Source organism: Anastrepha obliqua, chromosome 3 (genome assembly GCF_027943255.1).
Source record: "Anastrepha obliqua isolate idAnaObli1 chromosome 3, idAnaObli1_1.0, whole genome shotgun sequence".
NCBI classification, from domain to species: Eukaryota; Metazoa; Arthropoda; class Insecta; order Diptera; family Tephritidae; genus Anastrepha; species Anastrepha obliqua.
The window spans coordinates 1,047,796-1,073,776 of NC_072894.1; the positions used below are offsets into that span (position 1 = coordinate 1,047,796).

Sequence of the window (25,981 nt, forward strand, 5' to 3'; positions counted from 1 at the left end):
CGGTTTATATAGACACATTTATATATACCAAAATGCTCAGAATGAGGAGAGGAGCATATTTAGCCATATCTGTGTGTCTGTCCGTCCGTGCGTACGATAACGCGAACAAAAGTTGATTTATTTGAATGAAACAGTAATAACCGCGCCCACCACCCATAGAACGGTAGTTTTCAAAAAAGGCAAGAACGTGATATTTACTCAATCGGCAGTGCCACGCCCCATCACTGGTAAAGGCGTTTGTGTATCTCGATAAGGACTTAATAAAACTCTCCCAAGCTTGGTACGCGCATTGCTCCCCACCTCATTTGAATTCGACAAACCATAAATATTATTAATCTCGGATCAAAACCACGCCGACTTTTCATATGTCAAAACTAAATTTCCGTCCGTCCATGTAACAATCTGTAACTCTCAGTGTCTATGACTATATAAAGTTCGGTCCGCGCCGAAATTCGTCTTCCTTTCTTGTTGTATTATAATAATAATCGGCGCATACCTGCTTGAAAGTGGCTTAGACAAAGTTTCCCTCTAACCCCTCTCACAATTGCAGGGGCCTACCATCAATTATCCAATGCAACAGTCATTGCGTAAACAAATGTACTATTTGTATACTCGTATATGTACACGTGAACCTATCTAAATGCACTGCCTCACAAACCCTGGACCCCATTAGACAAACAGCGCGTCAACTTTATTGATTTGCTAACGCAATAATATCTTGGAGTGTTGCAATCTTTCTCGCTGTCACCAAGCTGGTAGTATGTGGTCCACGGTTGGTGGTCTGTTGTTGTTGTTTTTGTTGCTTTGGCTTTTTTCGTGAAATAAATTAGCTTTCTTGCGTGCGGTTTCGGCGGCCAGATGAGCCGGAGGTGGGCTCGGCTTGTGGTCTTGACAACTGATCTAACACATTTATCGAGCCGACAGCAAAATGCCTGTACAAAAAGTGCAACACAAGTGGCCGGCTGTCGCTTTCACACATTTTCCATGGCGAGCAACAAATTGCACGTCGCGGATACTTTTATAAAATTAGAGTTTAATATTTAAAAAATTTCAAATCAAAACCAATCAAACTAACAAAATGCTGGCGCATTGCTGCTGCTACCTGCGGCAGAAAGCGCGTAATTGGCAATCTACTTGGCGTACATTTGTGTGCGCAAATGGTCATATTCGTGGCACGCACGCATGGCGTCTAGCAGATAGTCAGTGCTGTCGTGCAACATGCTTGTGTGGATGTTGGAGTGTGAGTGTGCGCGCCGATGGGTTGTTACTGCACTTGAGCGGCCTTGCATGCGTGCTCAGGTGCCAAGCCCACAACTTCGCACAATAGCCCACCAGCGAATTGGGTATGTAAACTTGCTAATTTATGTACCTGTGCGTTTACATACGTACATACAGAGTTGTATTTTCCATACATGTGCGTTAGATAGTCAAATATGCGTCGGCTGTCTTGCAGCTGATTTATTAGCATCAACTTTTCAACTACCTACCAATTTGCGCCATCCTTAGTGCGATGTGAATTTGTTGAACTTAATTTGCATTTGAATTGGCTCCACAGCGAAATAAACAAATGTGTATTTATGTGTGCCGCCAAAGCAGTCGTCGCTAAATGTACCCTTTACGAATGGACTGCATGTGTAGGTGAGCACATACTTACATAGGCATATCAATGGGGACGAAGTCCTCTTATCTTTGTTCAACCTTCAGTTGAACTTGCTCCACTACTTCTTTGCTCTATGGGGTTCCTCGTAAAACGATTTGCCACTGAAATAAGGCAAAAGGAGAGAAGAAAAAGATCCCCGGATGCAAATACCATAAGTTAATAATAAGACAAACTCACTTACATATACATCTATACAAATATACAAGCCGCAGTTGCAACCCATAAGTTTAACATTCGAAGTTCCTCTCACACTATTTTGCTGCCTGAACTGAAAGCTTGTATTTAAACTCCATGTTTATATAGAAACGATATAAAAAATAATACTTAGCAAATAGTTGATTTTGATTTTAACCATTGTAATCTTCGATATATTCGTATAATGATCGTACAAAAACCGAAATCCATTTCTGGGCACAGCAACACAGCAACAAGTACAAAAATATGATAATAACAGATAAAAAATCACATTGTGAATGCAAAGCGAAATTTTCGCAATTAGAACCAGTGCCAAGTGGCTAAGTGTGAGTTTGAATCGATTTTTGTTAGCTTATCTTATCAAGCGTACGCCCTGAATATTGCGGCTATAATAAAACTCATACTTATTAATTATTTGTTCGTATTTTCGCACCCCTTCACTGTTCTGCCAACAAAATTAAATTTGAATAAAAGTGGAAACCAACACATTTGCAAAACGATTGCCATTCGAATCGGCAACTCTTCGGGGTCTTGCTGTGAAGTCATACAGCTGTCGTTCAGTCTGCTCCATTTCATTGTGAAAGTTGTGCAAAAATTTTGCAGAAGGGAAAACGAACAGCGGCGGCAGTAATAAAAAAGCAAAACACACAAACAAATAAATAATAAAAACAATAATAATTCGCAAAAGACTAACTTGTCTAAAAATAAAATATTGGTAAGCCAATTATTTTAAAATGGTTCGTGTGATAAATCTCATATTCAATTTTCTTAGTTAGCCATACCTCGAGTTGTTTCGGTTTCGATTTCGGTTTTAAGTTAATTTGCGTGTGCTTGAGCAATTAAGTTAGACAGCCAATCACAGGATCGGAGTTTCGACATTTTAGAAGACGTTCATTTGTATGCACTCCCATACGTGTGTACATTTTTTAATAAACATACAATGCCAGGGGCAAAATGTCCGCCGATCCATTGATTCATTGCTCCATTGCTCAATTATTTAAAAACTGAACTGAGAAGTTTCAGTTGTTGCTAGCACTGGACGTTCGTGAAGGAAAAAATCCTAGCCTTTTACTTTTAGATTTCCTTGTGGTGGCACTATTTCACATACATATATGCATACATTCATGAGTGGTGATTGCGAACGTGCAAGAATAAGGCAATTTTCGGTAGTATAGCAAATCGCAAAATTGCATCTGCCAAATCGCCTTGCGTGTAGAGGCAAGTTGGGGCCCACGGGCGCATGTACTGTTGCTGTTGTTGCAAATGTCGGTGTTCAGTGGCTTAATTGGCGATTGTGTTGACTAAGTCCAAGTATGTCCAATGGTTTAACTAATAATTGTAATTAATTATCGCAGCCGCCCAATCGCCACATTTGCTGATGTATGGAGTATATGGCAGTATGGTTGTTGCTCCGAGTTATATCGATGACTTGTTTCCTCTCCTTTGTTTCCGTCTTGTACGCTGGTCCTCCCGTCCGTCCTTCCGTCTTCTTATAAACCATTTTCTCTTTGACCACTGATTTATCAATTGCACGTTTAGACGTTCGCTATTGCCAGCGTTAGCAATTATTGTGGTGGTCATTTTCGAATTTTCGTTTGCTTTTGAAAAATTATTTCCGTTTATTGTCGTCGCCTGCAAAACATTCAAGTAACGCAGGTTGAGCCACTTTTATACGATTGTTGTTGTTGCATTGTAAGAAATGGTTTTACGAGTATTCGCCAGTATGAATTATAGTATACACAACAACAAACGAATATTATGGGATATATACGTATGCACATGTGTAAGTATGCATGCGAGCAGCGTCCGTATACAATTTCAAATGCAATTAAATAACGTAATTGCTCTGCAATAAACTTAAGGACAGCTCACTGCTTGTTATTTGTTTCGAAGTGCGAACAACTAACGAAAATTAGTTGCATTAGTATATATGTATAATGTATTATGTGCGTCTACATATGTATGTATAGATTTTTAAACAGGACCAGTAAACCAAAAATGAAAACATTTCAACTATTTTTACAGCCTATCACTCTTTAGATAAAATAGAGGTGCCAAGCTTTTACTAGTTTTAAATAGCATTATGGGCGCTTTTCTGTTTGCATAATTAAAATATTTCTTTTTTATAATTAAAAACTCCAGAAATGCTTAAACCAATGTTGCATGGCTATGGCTTAAGACGTAGAAACCCAGCTTTGCCTGAATACTTAGTGAACTCGCCGTTATTTTAGATACAAGCTAGCAGATCCTAGATCTGCAGGCAATATATAACACACGCAGTGCGGCAATAAGGCTGAACACTCTAAACAAGTGGTCAAACACGGATTGTGGCCACGGTAAAATCCTGGCTGGCACTTTGGGGCTTCCCGGACTGGTGGACTATGCACTCCCGGTTATACTTGCCATTACATAGTTTACGGCCCTCCTACCCTCAAGGGAAGAGTGGGAACGGGACGACGTGAGGCAGGGCGAGCCCATCCATGCATACACAGATGGCTCAAAGCTCGAGGGCAGGGTGGGCGGAGGTGTATATTTCGAACATCTGGGGATCTCCTTCAGTTTTCGGCTCCCCGACTACTGTAGTGTCTTTCAGGCTGAACTGATGGCAATAATAAAAGCCGCGACACCGATAAAGTGTGATGCGATATCCGGAAATGATATCTACATTTTCACTGATAGCCGAGCGGCGATAAAATCCCTCACAAAACAGTCGACAACCTCCAAGGTAACCATGAAATGCCGCACATCTCTTAACGAGATGGCTAAGTCATTTCACCTAAAGGTAACATGGGTTCCTGGCCATCGCGACATTGAGGGTAACTGTAGAGCCGATGAACTAGCAAGACTCGGCACTAAATTGTCTGACGAGCACATAGATAATGACATAGGGATACCCTTACAAACATGTAAGCTACACATCCTTGAAGAAATTGTAAAGAAAGCAAACGAAAGATGGAAATAAAATGAAGCCACCTGCAAAAAAATCAAAATGAAAGTAAGAATAAAAAAGAATGATGCTGGAGAAGGAACATTGAAGTCTATTTTTGTGCAGATGAAACTTCCAACTAATGTACAGCTTAAGTAATTGTGTATGTAACATAGATATAATTATAATTGTGAAAAGTCTAGGGTTTGTTTATGTGCATATGTATAGTTTGAGGTTCAGAAAGTCCTTTTGTGAAGACAGTTTTTATGAAAGCTCTTCTACCAGATCCCGAAAAAAGTGTTTTCTTTAGCAATAATTTAATCAGAAATATGGCTATTTGAGAAGTTTACAGAAGAGCTCCCGAAAAGCTGCCACTAAATACGTTTTTTTTTTCAAGTGAGTTTTCATCGTTTGGTTTTGTGGGCAGTATAAATATTTGTTTTTCTATTTGTACGTACATATGTGCATATATCAGTAGTACATAGTAGATACATGTTAGTAAACTTGAATGTGAAAACGAAGTCAGTGAGGTGTGTCAGATTTACGACTAGTACTGATATGCCATAGCGCATGGACTTATTGTCATTTTAATTTTTATTACAACTGACCTTTTATGCTTCTAAAAAAGCCTAACTTTGTGCTCTAATTATTTTGAATGACATGCCCTACTTAAATTGTGAATTGAAATATTATAATTTATATTTGTACATTCGTACATATACATACATACATACACATATAATTTCCACAATTTAAAAAAATATGCCGAAAAAGTTAAAAAAATCAGATAAAGTAACCAACTAATACTATAATTATCAGCAGTAGGCTGCTCAAAAGTCTTTACGCAACAATTGACACGCATAAATTAGGTAATTAGATATTCAATCTGAACCCTTGTACCTAGAATTCCAAATGGAAAACTGTATAGTTATGTTCATATGTATGTATATCTACGTTTAGTACTTAGAAGTTCCAACAAAAATAGATCTCCTTGTATGATAAGAACAGAAATTGTAGAATGTGAAGCTAGCAGATTAAAGTAGAGGGTATACTCGTATAGGTATGCAATCCTCTACCTGCAGGGTTCATATGAAGTTTTCAGTTAGATCATTGTGTCAGTACACACGAGCAACCAGCTTAGGAGTATTTCGGGATAAACTTCGATTGGCCATAGATTATTAATCGATGCTACCCATAAAAGCCTGTCATGTAGAATACAGTATTAACATACAGGAAAAGCCGTTTGGAGCATTCAGCGCAAAGACTATGTAGTTGCGTTCCAATTAAATAGGGATCAATTCTATAGTGCGGTGCCTTAGAAAGCATCAATTGCTCGCCAATATGTGCCATTGAAATACTCGGATTCAGGCAAATTTCCGGCAAGATATGACACATGCCAAGCAAACCAACCGTCCCTACGATTTGGAAAATATAAATCTTGTGATGAACGATTTTGGAAGAAAAAATTCAAATATAATAAAAGTAAAAATATCGGTTTTTGAAGACTTTGAGCAGTGCTGATTAAAACCGATTGTGCGCCGATTTTATCGGTCTCTTGAAGTACGGTTAAGCGGAAAGTACTGTAGTTCGGAATCAGTTCGAAATTATGCAAAATAAATAAAATTCTCTATGCACTAGAAATGGCTCTGACTTTTTTTGCGGATTCGATTTTCTCTCCAAGGCTGTCAAAATATTTGTCACTTGCGAGTTCATTTCAATGTGTGAATAAATACATGTATGTATGTGACTTTGTATGCACATGAGTCAAAAAACGTCAATTGATGTATGTATTTATTTTTCATAAACTCTTGAAGCTATGGTTCACTTTTTTAGTAGAAAAACAGGCGATAAGATACTCCGCATAGCCAGTACTCTACTCCACTTCCAAGTGAATGAGTTAATCATTTGCTTTTTGCACACACGTCCAATTAATACTTTTCTTTGCGAAGTTCCCTATCAGGTTACTCATATTCATATACTTATTCGCTGATAGCATGACTCGCTCACACGCTCACACGCTGACAAGTAGTTTGTTTTATCGCAACTCTCTTTTTGTTTTGATGTTGTTCGATTATCGGCTCATTTGGTTGTGTATTATTGTGCTTTCAGGGTACACTCTCGCATGAATCTATCAAACAGCTGGTACTTGAAGCAGAGCATTTAGTACGGGACGCCGAGGCATTAAAGACGCCGAATAAGCAGAAACAGAAGCATTCCGTCATCAAATTGTCGTCAACAGTGAAAAAACGAGAGGTGATCATGCCAGGCCCGATCAAACAACGTGTCCAAGTAAGTGGTCCCAAGAAGTTTCCATTTTCATTCTTATTTACTCTATTTTATCTTCATAAGGAGTGGCTGGAGCACCAACCATCAACGCCAACTCAATTGCACAGGAATCCTACGGGTGAATTACATGGTAATGCGAATGTAAAGGCAGGCGATGACTGTGAAGCATCGGGCGAAGCATCGGAAACAGATTCCGTTCCACAGCCTGGTTCAGATACTTCTGAGGGTCACACAGACTCCATAGCTACCTGTATGCAAACTAGCACAAACTCGTACGGTGGCAACTCCACCGAATGCTTTGGAGGCTCCGCAGAACCAATTCTCAGCCCAACGACGGTACTAGGCTATGGAAGCAGCAACCAGAGTTTAAATGTGAAGATTGTGAAACGGTCACAGGCACGCCGTAAGTCGGAACGACCATGGTCGGTGTCGTGTTTGTCGCAATTGACCACCGAAACAGTGCAAACGGCGACGGCTGTGGCAACGGTAAGCAACGTGCAAACTGGTCTCGCCACGCACTCTATCAGTGAGTCGGCACTGGACTCTCTATCGCCTGGTCGCCAACGTGCCTCCTCCTCGTCCACCACTAATGTAACCCAAGTGAAAGTGTGCAATAGTAAGGGTTCGTTGAAGCGGCGCAAAACACGCAAGAAGAAAATGTCATCTGGTACAAATATTGGCATGGTTGCCTCTAACGCACATTCGGCTGGCAAGAAAACCCCAGATTCTTTGTCAGAGGACACAGCCGAGGTGCCGCGACTCGCGCAGACGCTGCTCATGAAGTCGTGTGAATCGATGTCTGCCCACCAAATACGCGAGATAACGAGCGCGCTCTTGAGCTTGCAACGCAGTAATGTCACAGTGGCAAACGAGGGCGCTATAGGCGGCAATATCGGTGTGGCGCAAAACGCGTTGGTACAATCGCAGTCGCAACAGCACGCAGTGCCAGAAAAGCAGAACGAAAGCGGCGAGGAGGCGCAGTTGATGAAACCCAACTTTCGCGTGGGCTCCTATACTTCGGCATACATGCGCAATGAGAAGCGGTTAGGGTCGTTGGCAGCATTGGCCACCTATATGAACGATGAAGAAGAACAGCAAGGAGGTTAGTGTGGTTTGAATCGCTTTGCTTTTACATTAGGCATTGTCAGTGCTGTCATTTTATTTTATTTTTTATTTTTATTGTTTTTTGCACTGCAATTTCGTATGAGTAGCTTTTAGTGTAATTTCTCTCACTTCTCAATACAATTCTTTCTAACACTGCAATGTTTTTCGTGTTCTAAGCTGCCACACCAGTGCCCCAGAAGCAGCGAGGTATCCACACACTTTGTAGAAGTTAAAAAATATGCCTTTGTGCAAATAATCAACCACAAATGCATATCTATAGCCATAAACATGTGACTGTATATGTACTCTAGTATGTATTTTTGTGTGTAAGATTGCACATGGCTGTGGCTGTAGATATGTATCTGCATACGTTTATGTTATTTTATGTTGAAATGCAATATTTTTATTTCGGTTTCCATTTTGTTGCAATTAAAAGCAAATCTGCTAATTTGAAAATTTTTGTTCAACACAGAATACACCACTGGTACTGAGGATCATCACAGCAGTTTCTCGGAAACAGCCTGGGACAACTATCAAGAAAAATATAATTCAGAGAACTACTCTGAAGGATTCGATTCGGACGCAGCCAGAAAGCTAATGGAATTCGGCGACGATTACCGGTGAGTTGAACATACGTGTATACATAAAGGGATCGACTCGCGTGCGCTCAACTATCGTTACAAGTGAATTTTGCGGAAGAGAATAACTAATACCACAAAATGTCCTCTACGAGGAAATTGTAGCATTATTAAACTCTTAAATTTTGACAGATTACAGCTGGTATGCTAAAGTAAAATGTTATGCAGCCACTAGGCGCACAGGGGCCGGTATTGCACTTGAAAAATGACTAAAAATAAATTGTTTGCTCTTCTAGAAATTTCATCGATTCGCAGTCGGATTGCTGTTCTTCGCTATCTGCTGCTAATAATTTAGATTCGTTGTCTCCGCCACGTATGGACTCATTGCAGCAAACGGACACAAAAACCATTACGCAAGACACAATTGCCAACAGTGTGGACCATGCTAGACGTCGTCGTGCGCTTGACTTGGAGTATGAAAGAAGACGTAAAACATTAGAGGTTCGTCGCAAATCATGTCAAGGTAAGCACAAAGTCCATGCAAAAAAGTTCACCCAACTTATTATCTTTTCCGTTAAAGATTCATCAGACACGCAGAATACACACAGTTCGGTGTCACTGTCAGCTTCAGCAAATGCTATTACTCCGAAAATTGGTATGGAAAAATTAAATCAGCAACAAAAACTGGATTCAACTAGCCGCAAATTGGAATTCGGAATGAGCCATTCGGCACAGTCCTTGCGTCGCACATCAGAAAGTGACACATCAACACGTCGTCGTAAAGTTGACGACCGTCGTCGCTCTTCACGCAACCTGGATAAATGCATCAAGGTCATACCGGCCACCTCTTCGTCCAGCGGCGATGACTCCGACGACGAAAAGGAGATGCGTAATTTATTACAGCAAAGCCGCAACCGCCTAGAAGACACCGAAGCCCTAAAAATACGCTGCCACCTATTGCGCCCTGAGGATTACGTAAGTTGGAAGATATACGACAGCAACATTTTTAAATACCAAAACCAATTATGTAAATTTGTCTGAATTTCAGACGGAGATTATCAACACTTGCCGTGATAATATTCGGTGTCTGGAGGCTGTTCTGCGTGGCCCTCCTGGCACAGTACTCTCCGCACAGTGTGCCGGCCAAACAAAAGGTGAGTTGGCTCTTCATGTTCACGTCGATTGCAAGTGTGCGCCCATTACACGGTTCATAGCGCGAACAATAGACTTTTTACTAGACATTAGTAATATGCTTATGTACTTCACACTTTACCGTTTTTTTATAAACACACTAAAGAGCCTATACTCCCTGGCCAACTGTAGCATTCCGTTCTTTAAAAAGTTTTTCTAAATAATGCAAAGCGCCTGAAGCTTTAAAAATTGTGAATAATTCGTGATCTGTTTTTTAAATCTAAAAATGTATTCCCATTTACATTCCCTCATTTGTATGTATAAGTACAGTATAAGTTGCAATAAACGGTAAATGATCAGTATTGAATAAGAATAAAATACGTCGAGTTTTTGAGAAGAGAGCTAACATAATTTACGAACACAAGTGTATTGTTATGCATTTGACAAGCATAAAACGAATTTGTTAAACTTTTATAAAATATTTTTTTATTCTTTTACCAATAAAGATTTTGCATATTTTTGAAAAAATATTACGCGTTTGATTTTTTATTTTGTAGTTCAAGTTATAATTTATACGTTTAATTTAACCGTAGTGATTGTATCATTATTCATGTGATTGTCAAATGTACAACTTGTAAATTAGCTCATCACTTTCATTTGTATTGCTATAACGTAACTAGAAATAGTAAATAGACTAAACTAACGAAAGGAGTCACGCTGAGGTAAAGGGCTCACACTTGTAATGTACTGTAGCTTACTTTAAAAATTGATGCTATGGACTTTTTGTATTGAATGTTGATTACTTAACCACTAATTCATAAGGTGCTAACACTCTTATTTACATTAATGTAACATCGTTTTGATATCTAGCATTCCAGCGTATTTACTTCACTCAAGTGAGTAACCCACATTTTTATCTGTTGAAAGAATACAACAACCTGAATATGAATTGTAAAAATAATTGTTTACGCTGCGCCATCGGTGTGGCCACAAAAGTACTTGGTTGCGAGCGTGTAGTGTTGGTGGGTTCGTGGTGTGTAAAGTGAAGGCTCAAAATAAGGTTTCGCGATATATCTGTATATACATTCATACATACGTACTAGCATATTTTACCTAAACGTGTAAAATGCCAAAAGGTAGTTGATATATTAAAAGAAAAACGCTTTGTAATCATTTTACTTCATTAAAAGTTTCGATATTTGCTGGAATACTAAATAATTGCCTATGTATACTTACACGTACATACATATAATATTTGGCAGTATGTTTCATTTGTATTTTTAAAAAGTGACGTAACTCCATAGACGCAGAAACGTATTTAATTTTTCTGGTGACTGCTGTTTCTCTGTTGAATCAACAAACAAACAAAGCACAAGGGCGAAGGTTGTTTTTATGTTAAATAATTGCATAAACGCCAAAGTTTTAAAATATAAACAAACGTCGAAAGCGGGAAAGAAATAAAATTTATTATTGAGAAGTGGTGGCCCTTCATAGCAGTTCTGTCTGATGCTACGTTTTGTTGTTTCAACAGAATGTCAGATCTTTTCCATTCCTCGCCAATTCTCAGCCTTTGCACAAACATATATACCACATACATACACATACGTACATATGTAAGTATAATCAGCGCCTAATAAATAAAAAAAGCTTGGCAGCGGCAATAAGTGAAGCTTCGAAAGCAATTTTCATTAAACTGGCCGATAAAATAAATGTATGTATGTATGTATGCAGCTTGGGCATGTAATATAATTTTTTTTTACGAACGTACTACGTCATTTTGAAACAAGTAATACAAAAGAGAAAATCCGTGCCAAAAGATTGCCTAAGAGAACTCACTCTCACACAGAGAACACACTTCTCTTTGTTTAGGTATCAAATACAAAAGCTCCCTTGAAATTTTCACTAACACTAGCAGTATACCTACAGCCCATACACTTTGTTATTGTTTATTATGCTTTGGATTGCACGTTATGTTGTGAACGTTTGCTTCAGGGACAGTCGCGTATGTATGTACATATTTTTATTTGTTTAGTGTGTGTGCTGCACTTTTTGAGGCCTTTGATGGAAATGACTTTCAACTGGTTTTTCAACTTTAGTTTTTCTTTCAAAGAGCTAAGTAGGTTTTTCTTTGTTCTGAAAGTATGCCAAGTATAAATGTTTATTCGTTGCTCAACGACTGTTTAGTTTTCCCATCAAGTTTGGGAACAACTGCCACGCTACAGCTGTGTCGTGTGAGTAACGGAAATCGTGTGCTCTGTAGCAGCACTTTGTTGTGCGCCCCAAATCCATCAGTGTGTGCTCCTCCCGTTAGCAAAGTGGTCGTGGTCGCTACATTTATATAAAAAACGGTTTATTTAGACAATCATTCAAGTCATTTGGCGCTTAAATAACGTTCCTCCACAAAATTAAAGAATCTCAACTCTTTTCAACTCAATAAAAGATCTGTGATATTTTTACGTACCTGTACAAAAAATAAATAGCATACGGTTTAATGTTAAGAAGAAAAACGTAGTGACATCAGAGACGTACATACATACATACGTATGTATATGCATAATTAAGCGTTACTAAATAATTCTGAGTGCGCCGAATCGATGAGAAACCATCCCTTGCGAATGAGGTGTCAAGTGAGACGACGTCATCCCCCACGAAAATAGAGTTTGATCTGAATAACATTCATTTGCGGTCTTAGCGTAGTCATGCTCGTGTGAATATACATGAATGCGTACATACTACGTTCCGATAGAGATTTCAAAGCTCCCGTTTGAATTTGGCTTTGCTATGCTGAATTTGTTTACCTATGTTTTCGAATTAATATAAAGGCAACAACAACAAAGATCACATTTTGGTGCGTAATAGGCAGCGCGAATGGAAAATATGTCAACAACGTAACAACGTAAACAAAAATGGACCGTATTCTGAAGATGAAAGCATTAAGGTAGTCTAATCACACACACATGCATACGTACATATGCTCGTATGTACAACGATTACCATCTACCAGCACAAATATTTGTATAATAAAATTTGATAAGAAAGTAAAGTAGCTTTGTGAAGCAAACTTAAGCCGTGCTCTCAAGTGATTGAATGAAATGAATTTTAAGAAAATGAAATGAATCCGCATGTTTTGCCTAACATAGTGAAAATATACGCATGTGTGTGTATGTATGTATGTTTAATAATAAAGCACTTAAGCGGAGGTACTCGTACTGGTCAAAGAGTTCTGTTTAAATATATTGAGTGTTCTAGTTAGTGGCAAAGGTATTTTACATATATATGCATGTAGTTAACTGAATACCTACCATAGAAGATAACTGAAAATGAAAGTCGACGTCGCGGTACAAACAGACGTCTCAGAAATGCTCTCAGCGAGTTCATCGTCATCGACATCACGATCCTCTTCCGAACAAGGTATTATTTGTGTTATTATTTACGAAAACGATCACACGATTCCGAAAACAACTATCTACAATATTTTACGAATAGTCTATTAAATATGCCCCCTTTTATTTACAAATAAATAATCACTAAAAATATATATCAAAATAGAAACGCATTTTCCCATGTGAAGTTGCAATCCAAAGTTTTTGGTATAAAAAAATGGAAACAGTTAAAATCACCTATGTAATGAACACTATTGCCACCATTTAATGTTAAAATGGATGCAAACCCAACAAGAACACACTGCGCCGTAGCTGAATGGGTTGGTGCGTGACTACCATTCGGGAGTGCGTAGGTTAGAATCTCCGTGTCTGCCATGAAAAAGCTCTTCATAAAAAAATATCTGATTCTTTGAAATGCCACTAGCAGGCTTAAAAATTTTCTTTGCACCAAATTTCTATAAATTGTTATATCTCTGTTTTTTTCACTTTCTCTACAACTTTACTCCATAGGACGCTCGTTTTCTTCCGTCCAGCTGCGAATTCTTACTCAGTAATGAGTCTAATTCTGACGAGAATCTTCGCCTTCAAATTGTTTAAGATTTAGATACTGAAGAAATTGTCACTACAAAAATCGGAACACTAAAATTTTCTACTCACTTTTCTTCCGACATTTTTCAAGCGCCAAAAGCGCAGCTAAATTTTATCGATACACATGATGATTTAAGTTTGATAAAAAAATAATATGATATTTTAGAATGTTTAACGTTTGCAGTCCTGAAAGATTTAAATTCCTGAACAAATCAAATGACCTCAAGTGTTCCCAATATTAGTTTCATCGTTATAATGCACATACGAAAACAGGCTGTGCATTATACTCACTTTTCTTTACCTTTGTGATTGCCCATTGTTTAGGCATTATTTGCTTGAGTTGTTGTGTTTCGCAAATACTGTTCGCACTCTGCCCTGTACGTGTAAAAAAATCACAAAAGCTTAGCTTCAATATATTTGTAAAAAGTGCATTGACTTCTAATGCGCATAACGTACATCCATACATACTTTTACATACATAGATACATATATATGAATTTGGTGCTCCATTGTTTGTGTTGTTATGTACAAGAGTGCGTTGTAGATAAATTTTGCGATTTTCATATCCGATTCAAGCGGAACAGCTTCCGCAATTGTTGACCAGTGAACGTTCACAACAGATTGAGAAATTTCACAATTAAAAATGTATTGTTTTGTATGCTTGTATGTATGTATTAGATTGTGCGCGAAGATATTATGGCCAGATTAAATTTTAAAGCTTGACTGATGGCCGACTATTGGGTCAGGCTCTATTTTAAGCATTTATTTGATCATTCCTGCTTTTCGTAAATTTCTATAAATATTCCGATTCAATTTGAAATGACTGTCTCAGAAAATACTACTACTACTCAGATTCAAGTGCGACGTCGTCATATACATAAATACTTGCATACATACATATACGCATATTTGATATGTGAGTGAAAATCGCGACAATAAATGGCTCACATATTAATCGAAGTCGTCAAGCAACTTAGCGATGCAATTAATTGCAGCAAATTCAACAACAACAATGCTCACATTAGCTTGCATGTTGCAGTGCACTGAGAGGTAACTCATGTCATTGGTGGAATATTCGTAATTACTTGAAATCGGCAAAAGAAAATAGTTTTGTCAGAAAGAAAAGCACAGATCTTTTTCTACTCTCTTCTCTCAAATGTCTCTGATTTACGGGCGGTATTTGGTTGGAGTGACATGCACCAGCAACTGACAGTGAATGAAATTGCATCTGAACATCGAACACCGCTTATGGCTGTGGCCTTGTGTGAGCGCGTAAAAAATTCCTGAAGTTCACTTAACTGTGCAAATCGTCATTTGGGTGCGATTTACACTCCACCTAAGCCCACTCGAATCTCGAATACATAATATTTTACTGCCGCCAGCAAACCAAATTTGGTTGCATGTCTGTCGGTGGGTTGCGTGGCATTGGCTTCGATTCTCTTCGCCTGCACCTACCGCTTACACACTACCTACCCCGCGTCTGTTACATTCATGGCCACCGTCGATTACATTCAGCTCCATTCAACTGCATGTGAAACACATGCAGCCAGTGGGTTTTTGGTTTTTTCAAGGTGCGGTCGTAATCACAATTGTTTGTCTCGCTTTTGGGAAAGTTTGTTGGTGGAATAGTTTTAGCTTTTCTGGTAAAATATAAACATAAAACTTTATATTTGCATATGTCCCTGTGATTTGAGTTTGACTTTTGTGATTGTCACTGTTAAAGGGCCATAACTTCGGATATAAGGCTCCAATAACTAAGGTGGCAAATAAAGTGTGTTGAAGAAAAATAGTTTTTTCTTTGTGTTTGTAAAATATTACTCTCCGGTGCATTCAGTAGAAAGTCAACATATATGTAAATACATATTACAAGTATAAATGGTGTTGGACATAGTGGTTTCTTCTAAAAAAAAGCGTTATTCTGCGCAACCAGGACCAAAGCTCGTTTAAGTTCATATATTCAATTTCCGGCCACAAAAAATCGTTTACCATGCCCAGTTGAGCTCACCGTTAACCAAACTGGCTTTTTAATCAAAGTAGTTTCAAAGAAAAACTAGTCAATGGTAAATCCGCTCCAAATTCTGCACCAAACTCTCACGGGCTGGTTCTCCAATCCCTAGATACGCCGAGATAAAACTGCGCTTCGTCAGGAAAGATGACTTTGATTTATTTTCAGCATTTTCTATAAAAATAAATTGTCATTATTTCCCAAAGTTGTTCAAGCGTAAGGCGATTCATTTTGTTCTGCGCAGATATGACACTGACTCTCTGCCAAGATTTCCAGCGAGAAAGAGCTGTCACTGTCAACATGACATACATATGATAAAAACACCATGGACCACCCTGCATGTGTACATATATAAATATTTATTTAAATGAATCTGTTGGCTAATGGCTATTTGACAAAGCCATTTTTCGAAAATGCGAATAAAACACCTAAACGTAGCACCAATACATATATTAAAATAAATTCTGTTTCTGTGTGGCAAGAAAGTCCATTCCTCGTCCCGTTATATATTATTTTGTTCTAAATGCATTATTCAGTGGTTTCTAAAATTTTCCGTTTATCTTCAATGCTGAATCAGACTAAACTCTTATGGATAATAAACAGTTTCTTGGAGACTGGTTTATTTGTCAAAGCAAGTAGAATAAAATAAAAAAAATTCAGGTGAATTAGTTGTTAGTGCAAATTTTCTAAATGTCGAAAATGACTATTGCACTTTACGGAATGTCAATTGTAATGTGAAAGAGCCGCCATTATTTTCACGGCGAGCCAAATGTTTTCCAAAAATATTCAACTAAATCAGCGACAAATGCAAAGAAGACAAAAACCACTTTTCAGTAACTATTTGATGCAATAGAGTGAGCTTTGAGCAACATGCTTAGGTGGGCAGCGTAATTCATGCGTTAACGTTCCGTTTCAGAGCACTGTTGAACTCAATTCACTCGGATCTGGTTCGCTGATCATTGAGCCGCTAGTATAGTTTTCATGGCATCATTGCAACCAATTTATTCAAATCGCCAAACTAACAAATATTTTAATTGCAGATCTGTTAGCAGCCTGGGAGGATCTGTTAGGCTGGAGCGAAAATGCTGCATCCGCACGTAAAATGCAACAAGAAATGATCATTCTCAAGCACTCTCTGAGTAAATTGGGCAACAAGAGTTCGTTTGAACTGTTAGACACAGAACCGCAGATCCAAGTCGCCATCGAGTCTTTAAAGGTAAGCATTTCAAACCGATTCACCGATTTACTTCACACAACGGTTTTGTTTTTTGTTTTATAGAGTGAAAAAACGGTGTTGCAGAATTATCGCACAAATATGCTTCGCCTGAATGCCAGTGTGCACAGTTGGTTAACACGTCAGGAAAGACGCCTGCAGAAAGTATTGGCAGAGAAGGAATTGCAAGAAGCTGGTGAGGAGGTCATCAATGAGCCTGAGCAGCTCGTATCCTCTGCAGTGATTCAAGATAAGAAGGTTGTAGTAACGACAGATTTCAATAGCAATACGCGAGATAACGTAATCATTGGCACCGCTACTATGACTACTTCGATCGGCACAAGTACGATGAGTAAGGGCGCCAAAGTATTGGATATACACACACTAATCAATGCCGAGAATGAATTCCACAAGCACTTGAAGAACGAAGTGAGTGACATGTACAGCGCCTGGGACGATGCTGACGCAAGGTACGTACATACATTTGAAGATTTCTATTTGCAATTGTTTTCGAAATAGATGTCGATCAGAAACCCAACTTGACACTGCTTTCTTTTAACACAGAATAAATACACAATTGGAGACGCTTACAAATTCGTTGATCGCTTGGCGACAGTTGGAGAATGGGCTGTATGAGTTCCAGCAAGCGCTTGGGCAGGATCGTGGTACGTTAAAAGGTCTGGAGGGTGCTCTGGACAAAGGTCAAGCTACCCCAGTGGAGCTCGCTCAGAATGTTAAAGTTGTGGCTAAATTACTTTCAGAGCGTGTAAATGTTAGTCAGGAACAGGTAAGTTCTGGGTTAAAGGCCGATCAGTTCAAATTTCTTTAATTGTTGTCATTCACAGCTTACAGCGGTGCAGGAGCATCTCGACCCTAATCATATATTACATATCGCAAAATTCACAGCTTCCAACGGTTCGCTTTCGGACTCTGGAATTTCCGACGGTGGTGCTACTTCGGACGGTGGGCTATCGGAGCGCGAACGCCGTCTGGGCGTTTTGCGGCGTCTAGTAAAGCAACTGGAATTGGCGTTGGCCCCTGGTAGTGAAGCGATGAAGTCCATTGCAGTGCGCATGGAGTCCGCTGAAGCAGAGCTCAAAACCTTGCAGAACACCTGTCGCGACTTGATCGTGCGCACAGCAGCTACACATCAAAATAAGAAAATCCAACAACAATTACAGCAAACAGAGGCACAGCAACTACAAGTACCTGGAGAAGAAAACGCCAACAAAGAAGTGAACAAACTCAGTGAAAATGTAAAAGCCAACGGGCATGCGGGAGACAAGAGAGACAGTGCAACGCATGGCCATAACTCTCCCTTAAAACAAAACCCAACAGCAAAAAGAAATGGTCGTCGCAATCAAAGCAGGAATACCACCGAACCAAATGCTAACGCTGGTAGCAAAAGTACGTCATCATCTAAAAACGCAAGGGGCAATAAAGCGCTGTGCACCGGTTTGACTGCGGGTGCGCCTGATTCTGGTGATCCCGCCGACGATCCGGACTTGGAGTTCGATTTGGACATGGCGGACGACAAAGATGGCAAGTCTTCGCATAATAGCTGGGCTTGGCGCATTGCCAAAGCAGCTGTGCCCATGCAATTGGCATTGATCACTTTCCTCTGCGCCGCTTGCCTTATGCAGCCCAATTGCTGCGACAACCTCAACAATCTGTCAATGAGTTTCACGCCTCAACTGCGCTATATTCGGGGCCCTCCGCCGATTTGAAATATCTTATATCAATACCCCCAGATGCTTCCAACAGCGCAACTAAGCAGTCCAGACGCAGCTAATGGTGCAACTGAGCTTACGTTACTGAGCTTACGCTTACCAGATATACCACAGACATGCATAGCTTTGTTTTGTACGTTGCAAATATGGTAGAAACTGCGGTTGCCAAGATGGTTGTTTCTTAGGGGTGTATAGGAACTAACGTAGCCGATAAGTTTGTTTACATGTCTTAATAAACGCATCAGCGGCACGGGTTAAGGACTTATCGATTAAGCAGATATCCACGCAGCGCAATATTCTTACATATAATCCAATGGATTGCAAGTCGAATCAGCCGTTCATTCTAAGCCAAACTTGGTTCATAAGAAGATGGAGGACTAGCAGACTAGGGCGATAGAAGGACACTTAATTTAATGGAGAGGGTATTTTATTTATTAAGGTTGTAAGAGCATTTGAAAAATGGAAAAGGAAATTTCTAAAAAACAAACAAAAAGAACAAATACATTGAAAAACGGGTATATTTACAACGATCCCATGCTTCACAAGGACTTATATTAACGGCATTAAAAGCAACCAGTTGGAATTGTTGTCTTCTGAAAGCATTGAGCGACGTTGCATTGATTTGGGTGTTGTGAAATTTAAGCGTGCCACATTATTATGGGCGTGGAATGCCACCGACTAATCCCAAATTAGTAAAGTTTGTATTAAGATAATGACCAGAGGACAACAAGGCAGCAGATTGTGCTGTTGCAGTTACAAAAATTGAAAATTGGTCGAGGTTTTGAAGCAACAATTACTATAAAACACAAGCTTTGCAGTAAGACAGTAGTCCTTACGGAAAACTAGAATGGGCATTTTCAAAAGGCCACAAAATACACACAGCTCAGTTCGATCAAACAATCACTAGAATCGCCACATGAAAATATTATACAGCGGCTTTTTTGTTTCGAAAACACTAAAGTGCCTGGAATATACCGCCCAAAATAAAATGGTTGATTATACACATCCCAAAAAAGTTCCTTATAAAATGATCTGAATTAATAGAAAATGCGTATTGTGGAATGGAATTAAACAATTTATACATATTTTAAATTACCGGTTGGTGGATTGACTGACATTTTACTTTGGACGCTCAATGCCCACAAATTCAAGCGGGATTTCGAATCATCGCTAAAAGTCCTTTTCTATTACATTAATAGGTGCAGCAACGGAAACTTACTTTAGGCTAGTTGATTCGCACTCTACTAATATATGTACATACAGGGACTCACAGCTTATTTCTTGTGTTCATTTAGCTTAAGGAATATGTATGGAATTGTAAGTTGTATTCTGAAAGCAAAAAACAAGAAAAAACTTAAAACTACATTCAAATTACGAACGCCAAAAAATAAATTCAAAGCAACTTTCAATTTAAAAGGGATTCTTACAACCAGAACAAATTACAGCCAAAACGACTTCAGCTTATTTCGTGTGTTTAGGTAAACTTAAAATAATTATACAAATTTCAAAAAGATTTTTACCAACCAATTTTTATATGACAACCTTTTTGTTTTTTATTTAAACCGAGACTGCATCGAGCCCACAAGTTTTTTTGTATATGGCATTCGGTTGTTTTTCTGCCTCTTCTCTTCTAACGCCCGTTTTATGTCCTGCCAGTTGTTAATGTGAGAATTCAAGCTCAAGAACTCTGTAAATTCTCAATTACATTGATTTCGGGCGATTGCGCTGGGGTTTCAATCACAAGGAGGCAGTTCCAGATAAGCCATGATTGACAATATTCGATTTGTGTTTGGGTGGTTGTTTTGATAGAATCGAAATTTATCCCGAGCTATCCAACACTTTGCAATGCAATATTTTTCGATAAATTTAAATAGGTAGTTTTATCCCGTCCTGATGGCCTGCAACCCCAAGCCATAATGTGATCCCTACCGTGTTTTACTGAGCCTCGCAGGTTCTTCGGCGACAGCTGTCAATTAGGTTGGCCCCAGATAAACGTCCCCCTCGGATCGAAAAATATTAAATTTGTTTTCATCAGTAAACATTAAGTACTTCCAAAAGGTTCCGTCCTTATTAAATGACTTTTAGCAAACTGCAGTCTGGACTTTATATTTCGTGCACTAACAAATGATTTGTTTTGAGCTGTTCTTTCATGAAAATCGGCATTACGGAAGATTCTTCAAGCTGTGGGATCGGTTTACACCGTATTTTGTTTTTGTTGTAAATATTTCTTTTAGATACTTTGAATTCATTTGTTGGTGTTCATAGTTCAAATATATGAATCTTTGAATGTGCATTTGAGTTTATTTGAAAATGTACATTTCCTTTTGAATAAAACATCAGGCGAAGTGGGCTGTGAGTCACTGTATATCAATCTATGGGTGGTCATACTCGTACATGATATATATGTATTTTATTCATATCGTAATCGTGTTGAAAACTCAATTTTAAATATGAGCCAATTCTAATTCAAACAAAAGAAAAATAACGAAATACTTTATGCTTAATAATTACTTTAAATTAAGTTACTAAAATATGGTTCTAAAAGTAATTGATACATTTTCTATGCAATTTATACTTATTCTTAGCGTATATGCTAAAAAAGGCGAGTCCCGATTGTTGTTGGAACAACTTCGAAAACGGCTAGCTTAATTAAAAAATAGCATTAAATATTTCTCAATATTTCTAAAGGATCTTAAAATTCTTCTTCTATGGGCAATACAAAAATATAAAAAAAAACAATAAAAATTATATTTTACACGCCAGACACACACTTGTGGGTGATTTTATTTCTGAAATTTGAAGCGATATGTGAAAGTTTCCTAAAATGGAAAATATGCAATTGAAAGAAAGGCTCGAGCTTTGCTAACCAACATGAAGCGGTAACTCGTAAACCCAACGAAAGTAATTAAAACGACGCAAATCAGGGCTTTAATGGCTTTTACCTCGAACGAGGTACGAAGTGCAGTTTTGGTGACGTATACTTAGATTCCTGTCTTTACGTTTCCTGATACTAATCTATAGTAAAATCTCAAATTCGCGCTCATCCAATAAAGATCGTAAAGCAGGTGAGTCTTCGAACATGGAAGCTGTGATAATTGCAGCATTGCTACTTTTTATGAAATCGCTCACGTTCTGCAATAATAGATGTGTTCAAGCGGCCAACGATCGGAATCCGGATAAAAGTTTTGCACTCAAAGGCAACACCAACGATGTGATGCTGATGAGATCTGGTTAAATTTATGATCCGTTCTGTTCGTCTTGTTTTTCGTTGTTAGTTTTGAAGTACAATCTCTTGTAATTGGTATAGGCGGTAAGCGAATATTCACAGAAACATAAAGTTATTTGAAGTAAATTGAAGAAGCTTTCATTTCGGACACCAATTACATATATGTTAAATGACATTCTTTGCAGAAAATTTGAGTGCTATGCCATTAGGCATAAACTATTACGGCAGTCGATTCTTCATTGCCGGAACGATCCAGATATACTTTCGCCCAAGGACTGTTTCCAGCAGCATTCCCGAAACAGTTATGGTGAATGTTTATGCTGCAACAGCAACAACGGCAAATTGATAACATTTGAGCTAATTAGCTCTTGAAGAACTATATTAGGCCAATTTCCAGTTAAAATATAGTTTTCTTGAAAAAGTGTAATATTTACAGCCTTTTTACTTTTTTTACTTTTATTAAAATGGTGGCATGAAAATCCACAAAACTCCAGGGTATTCATTCCACCGTCTATGAGATCAAACTGTATGTCTGTAGCTCCTTATTTACCTCCATAGTGTTATTTTTTGGATTGAGTTAAATTATTTTACCTTTAACTGATGGTTTGATGTTTCATTTAGTGCATTTCTTTTTCATTTATTAAATTAAATTTCTTTTGATTTTTTGTGTATTTTTGTCTTGTAAATTGGGGCGGATTTTAAATTCATTTTAATTTTCATTTCTTATGTTGTCGAATTTTTTAAATAATTTCAGTTTCTTTACATTCTTTTTATATTGATTTTTTTATGGCATCCGATAGGTCTATGCGACCTTCTTGTCGAGGAGCTATTTTGCGGGACTGATTACAGGCATTTCATCTTCTATTAATGTTCAATCTTTAATGCTTCAACACATGTTGTGAAGAATAAATCCACATATACTTATACATATTTATAATTACTAGGTTATTGTAACCAAAACATTTCAGTTCGGAACGTTCCCATGGGGATTGATCGGCATACTGAACTGGATAACCCAAGCAAACGCGCAAATGACAACGTCACGCGCTCTGTGTGTAAACTGCGAATTGACAAACTGAGTTATTGGGCCAAATTTCCATATTTCCAAACCAAATAACTTGCGGCAGCTGATCAGCGGAGGAAGGTGTTGCACTTATGCATGATTGTTTGTATGTGCAAATGTGTATAGTACATATGTATACTTATATATAAGCGAATAGGGATGCATTTAAAATAAGTTTGGGTTTAAAATGGTTTTGGGAATGCCAACACTTTATATTGGCATGTCAAATACTGCATTATATGTATCGTGTGTGTGTGTGTGTATTCATTTATGTATGTAAGAAAGAACCGTCATGAATTATTTTTCAGCACTTTAATAAAACTTGTCCCCGGCGCACGCATTGACATCACACAGCTTTGCTTCAAAACGCAGTCGCAGAAACAAACGCATCGCGTCTTTATCCTCGCAACGTGCATGACTCAACATTGTTTTTCTTTAATTTACCTTGTGCTTTTTTTAATGTAATCGAAAAATTTTGTGTAACAAATTCTATGCAATAAGAAAATAGTAAAAAATTTAATGGGGGAAATGTTGTGGTGAGAGATGTGGTGCTTTGAATTTTTGTGAGATGCAAAACTCAGTGAGGAGTCGAAATCTTCGATGTTCTAAAATTCATTTCCTGTAAACCTTTCAAAACTCAATTGTACTAAAAATACATTTGCGACTTCTCTCGCGCTGGGGCGACATCTTCTTCACGAATTAACCTACTACGTTGTCGCTAGCAAAGACAACAACCGCCCAGCGCACATTCTCTGCTTTTGGTTTTAAATTTACCGTTCGGCGGACAGCGAGCTTGATTGCTGTATAATTGTGAATGCCAATATAAATCTGGGTAGTTAAGTTGGTGTTTACCGGTGCAGCTACAACAATTTGAATAACCTAATTTGCCAAAAATACCTCCTTAGGCAAACTCGCGTTTTTGGATGTCTCAAAATTTTATGTTTGTGCTTGTAAATGCGTCAAAAATAATACAATTTTTCTATGAACTTTTTAAATTTTTAATTAAAACCGAGATGGAATTCGTTTGGTCGTTTAATAGAGAAATATTTTGTTAAAGTTGGATATGAATGACATTCAAAATTGTCTCATCTTTTCCCTACGAATTTTACAAGGTGGCAATGGCTAAAATAATGAATTCGCTCCACGTGCGGTAATATAAACCCAAAGTGGATGAAATTTGCATTTACAAACAATAACTGTCTACTGGGAAAATGGAAGGGAATGATCGGGTCAATGCCCTGGCCAAATCGGGACGCAAATCCTTTCTTTGTGGAATGGGGTGCCAGAATCATGCTTCGTTCATACAAGTGTAAAGCGAAATTCCACCCAAGGATAGATTGTAGACTGGTTGTTAGGCTACTATTGGAGCACTGCGGCAATGCCTAGCTCGTAACGAAGGCAAGGAACGTCTTATAGCGACTAAGTCGCCTTGGTTCTGCGTTCTTATCCTTTTAGGGATATTACCGTTCAGAGGATCAGCAATCTACTAAAGCTTACCAAAGAGCTTAGTAGCTTAGTTTGTTTTCACAAATAATGCGATGAGTTTTTCAAACGCTTTTAAAATTATCCCAATTTCATTAAAAGTATGAATTCAATAAAAATAACTAATTTTAGTCAAGATGAATATATTTCCGGGGTCAATTTTAGTATATCTATAAGTTGAAAAATGTTTCATTAATTTCGATTATTACTAGCAATGACTTATATAAAAATTAAATAAAAAGAAATAAAAAAAAAATACGTGTCTAACGGTTAGACGCGATAGAAGTGAAACCTTCCGTAAAACAAACTGAGAGAGAATGAGACGAAAGCAGCATTAGGAGCGGGATAATTATAGGTTCATTATAATATTGCTATAAAGTTCATATTTTATTTTCTTCATTTTATTATTATTCATCCTCAATGTTTTCAATTTCAACAAATGATACGAGTGGCTTATGATAGATAAAATATGATACAAATGCTTTGGTTTCGATGTTGTCAAAAAAAAAAATACCCAAACGGACCGAAGAAACAGACTTACAAATTTCTTCCATTTTCGTCTACTTGTATTCATATAAAAATTTATGTCTCTTCCCACCAAAGCTAAATGTATTTGTATATTTCTTCTTGTATTTATTCAAGGCCGAAATCCCGGCGGTACTGCAATACCGGGCCAACTAGGGATGATCGATGTTAGAAAAACATCGATGTTGACATCGATGTCATAATCGAAAGCCCAACATCGATGTTCGATATTTGTCGAAAACTAAACATCGATGTTGGCTAACATCGACGATTTTTGCATTAATAATCACATAAATAAAATTAAAAAAAAAAATATAAATTAAATTTTAAAGTAAACAGAAAAAAATAAAATATAGTTTAAACAAACTGAAAATGTATATATAAAACACAACTAAGATCAAAAAGATACACAACTAAAAATAACATAAATACAGATCAAATTATTACAAATTCCTATATTTTTTATCCACTGACTGAAGGAAAAGTAATTTTGATAGAGAATAACCTTTCAATCTATTTCTTTGCTGGTAAAGAGGAGAGCCAGCTTTTGAAAACAGTCTTTCGGATGGCGTTGATGTAGCGATAGTACTCAAATATTTCACTGCTTTTTTTTAAATTTCGGATAAGTGGAACCGATGGCATTATTCCAAACTTGGATAGGATCTTGTATGAGATCAGACACTGGATGAGATCAAATGAGTAAATTATGACAGCCAACGCACGCACAACATAAATATTTATCAACAAACAAAAAACGAAACGAACAGAAAAGAGGCTGTCTCTCTGTTTTCTGTTCTCTCTCAGAGAGCGTGAGCGCGAGCGAGACGACGAAGAACGTCAACGCAGGAAGGGAACAACCCTCATCGAACATCGATCTTCATCGAGC

The 25,981-nt window shown here is 38.0% G+C and overlaps 1 protein-coding gene across 7 annotated transcripts in view; it reads left to right on the plus strand.

Moving 5' to 3' along the window:
• The window catches only part of LOC129241255 (klarsicht protein), a 194,147-nt gene extending 172,578 nt beyond the window's left edge, over positions 1-21,569 (plus strand). For 3 of the 7 annotated variants that reach the window (XM_054877496.1, XM_054877492.1, XM_054877493.1), the window contains 9 exons: positions 6,891-7,070; positions 7,131-8,169; positions 8,644-8,791; positions 9,046-9,724; positions 9,798-9,903; positions 16,897-17,072; positions 17,136-17,539; positions 17,634-17,856; positions 17,915-21,569. In XM_054877496.1, the coding sequence (XP_054733471.1) occupies positions 6,891-7,070; positions 7,131-8,169; positions 8,644-8,791; positions 9,046-9,724; positions 9,798-9,903; positions 16,897-17,072; positions 17,136-17,539; positions 17,634-17,856; positions 17,915-18,796 (3,837 nt within the window). In that variant the 3' untranslated portion in view covers positions 18,797-21,569. Of the gene's footprint in view, positions 1-2,453; positions 2,571-6,890; positions 7,071-7,130; positions 8,170-8,643; positions 8,792-9,045; positions 9,725-9,797; positions 9,904-11,992; positions 13,292-15,393; positions 15,495-16,896; positions 17,073-17,135; positions 17,540-17,633; positions 17,857-17,914 lie in introns of those variants that run through there. The other 4 variants (XM_054877494.1, XM_054877497.1, XM_054877499.1 and 1 more) reach the window with 4 other exon arrangements.
• The last annotated feature ends 4,412 nt before the right edge of the window (positions 21,570-25,981 follow it).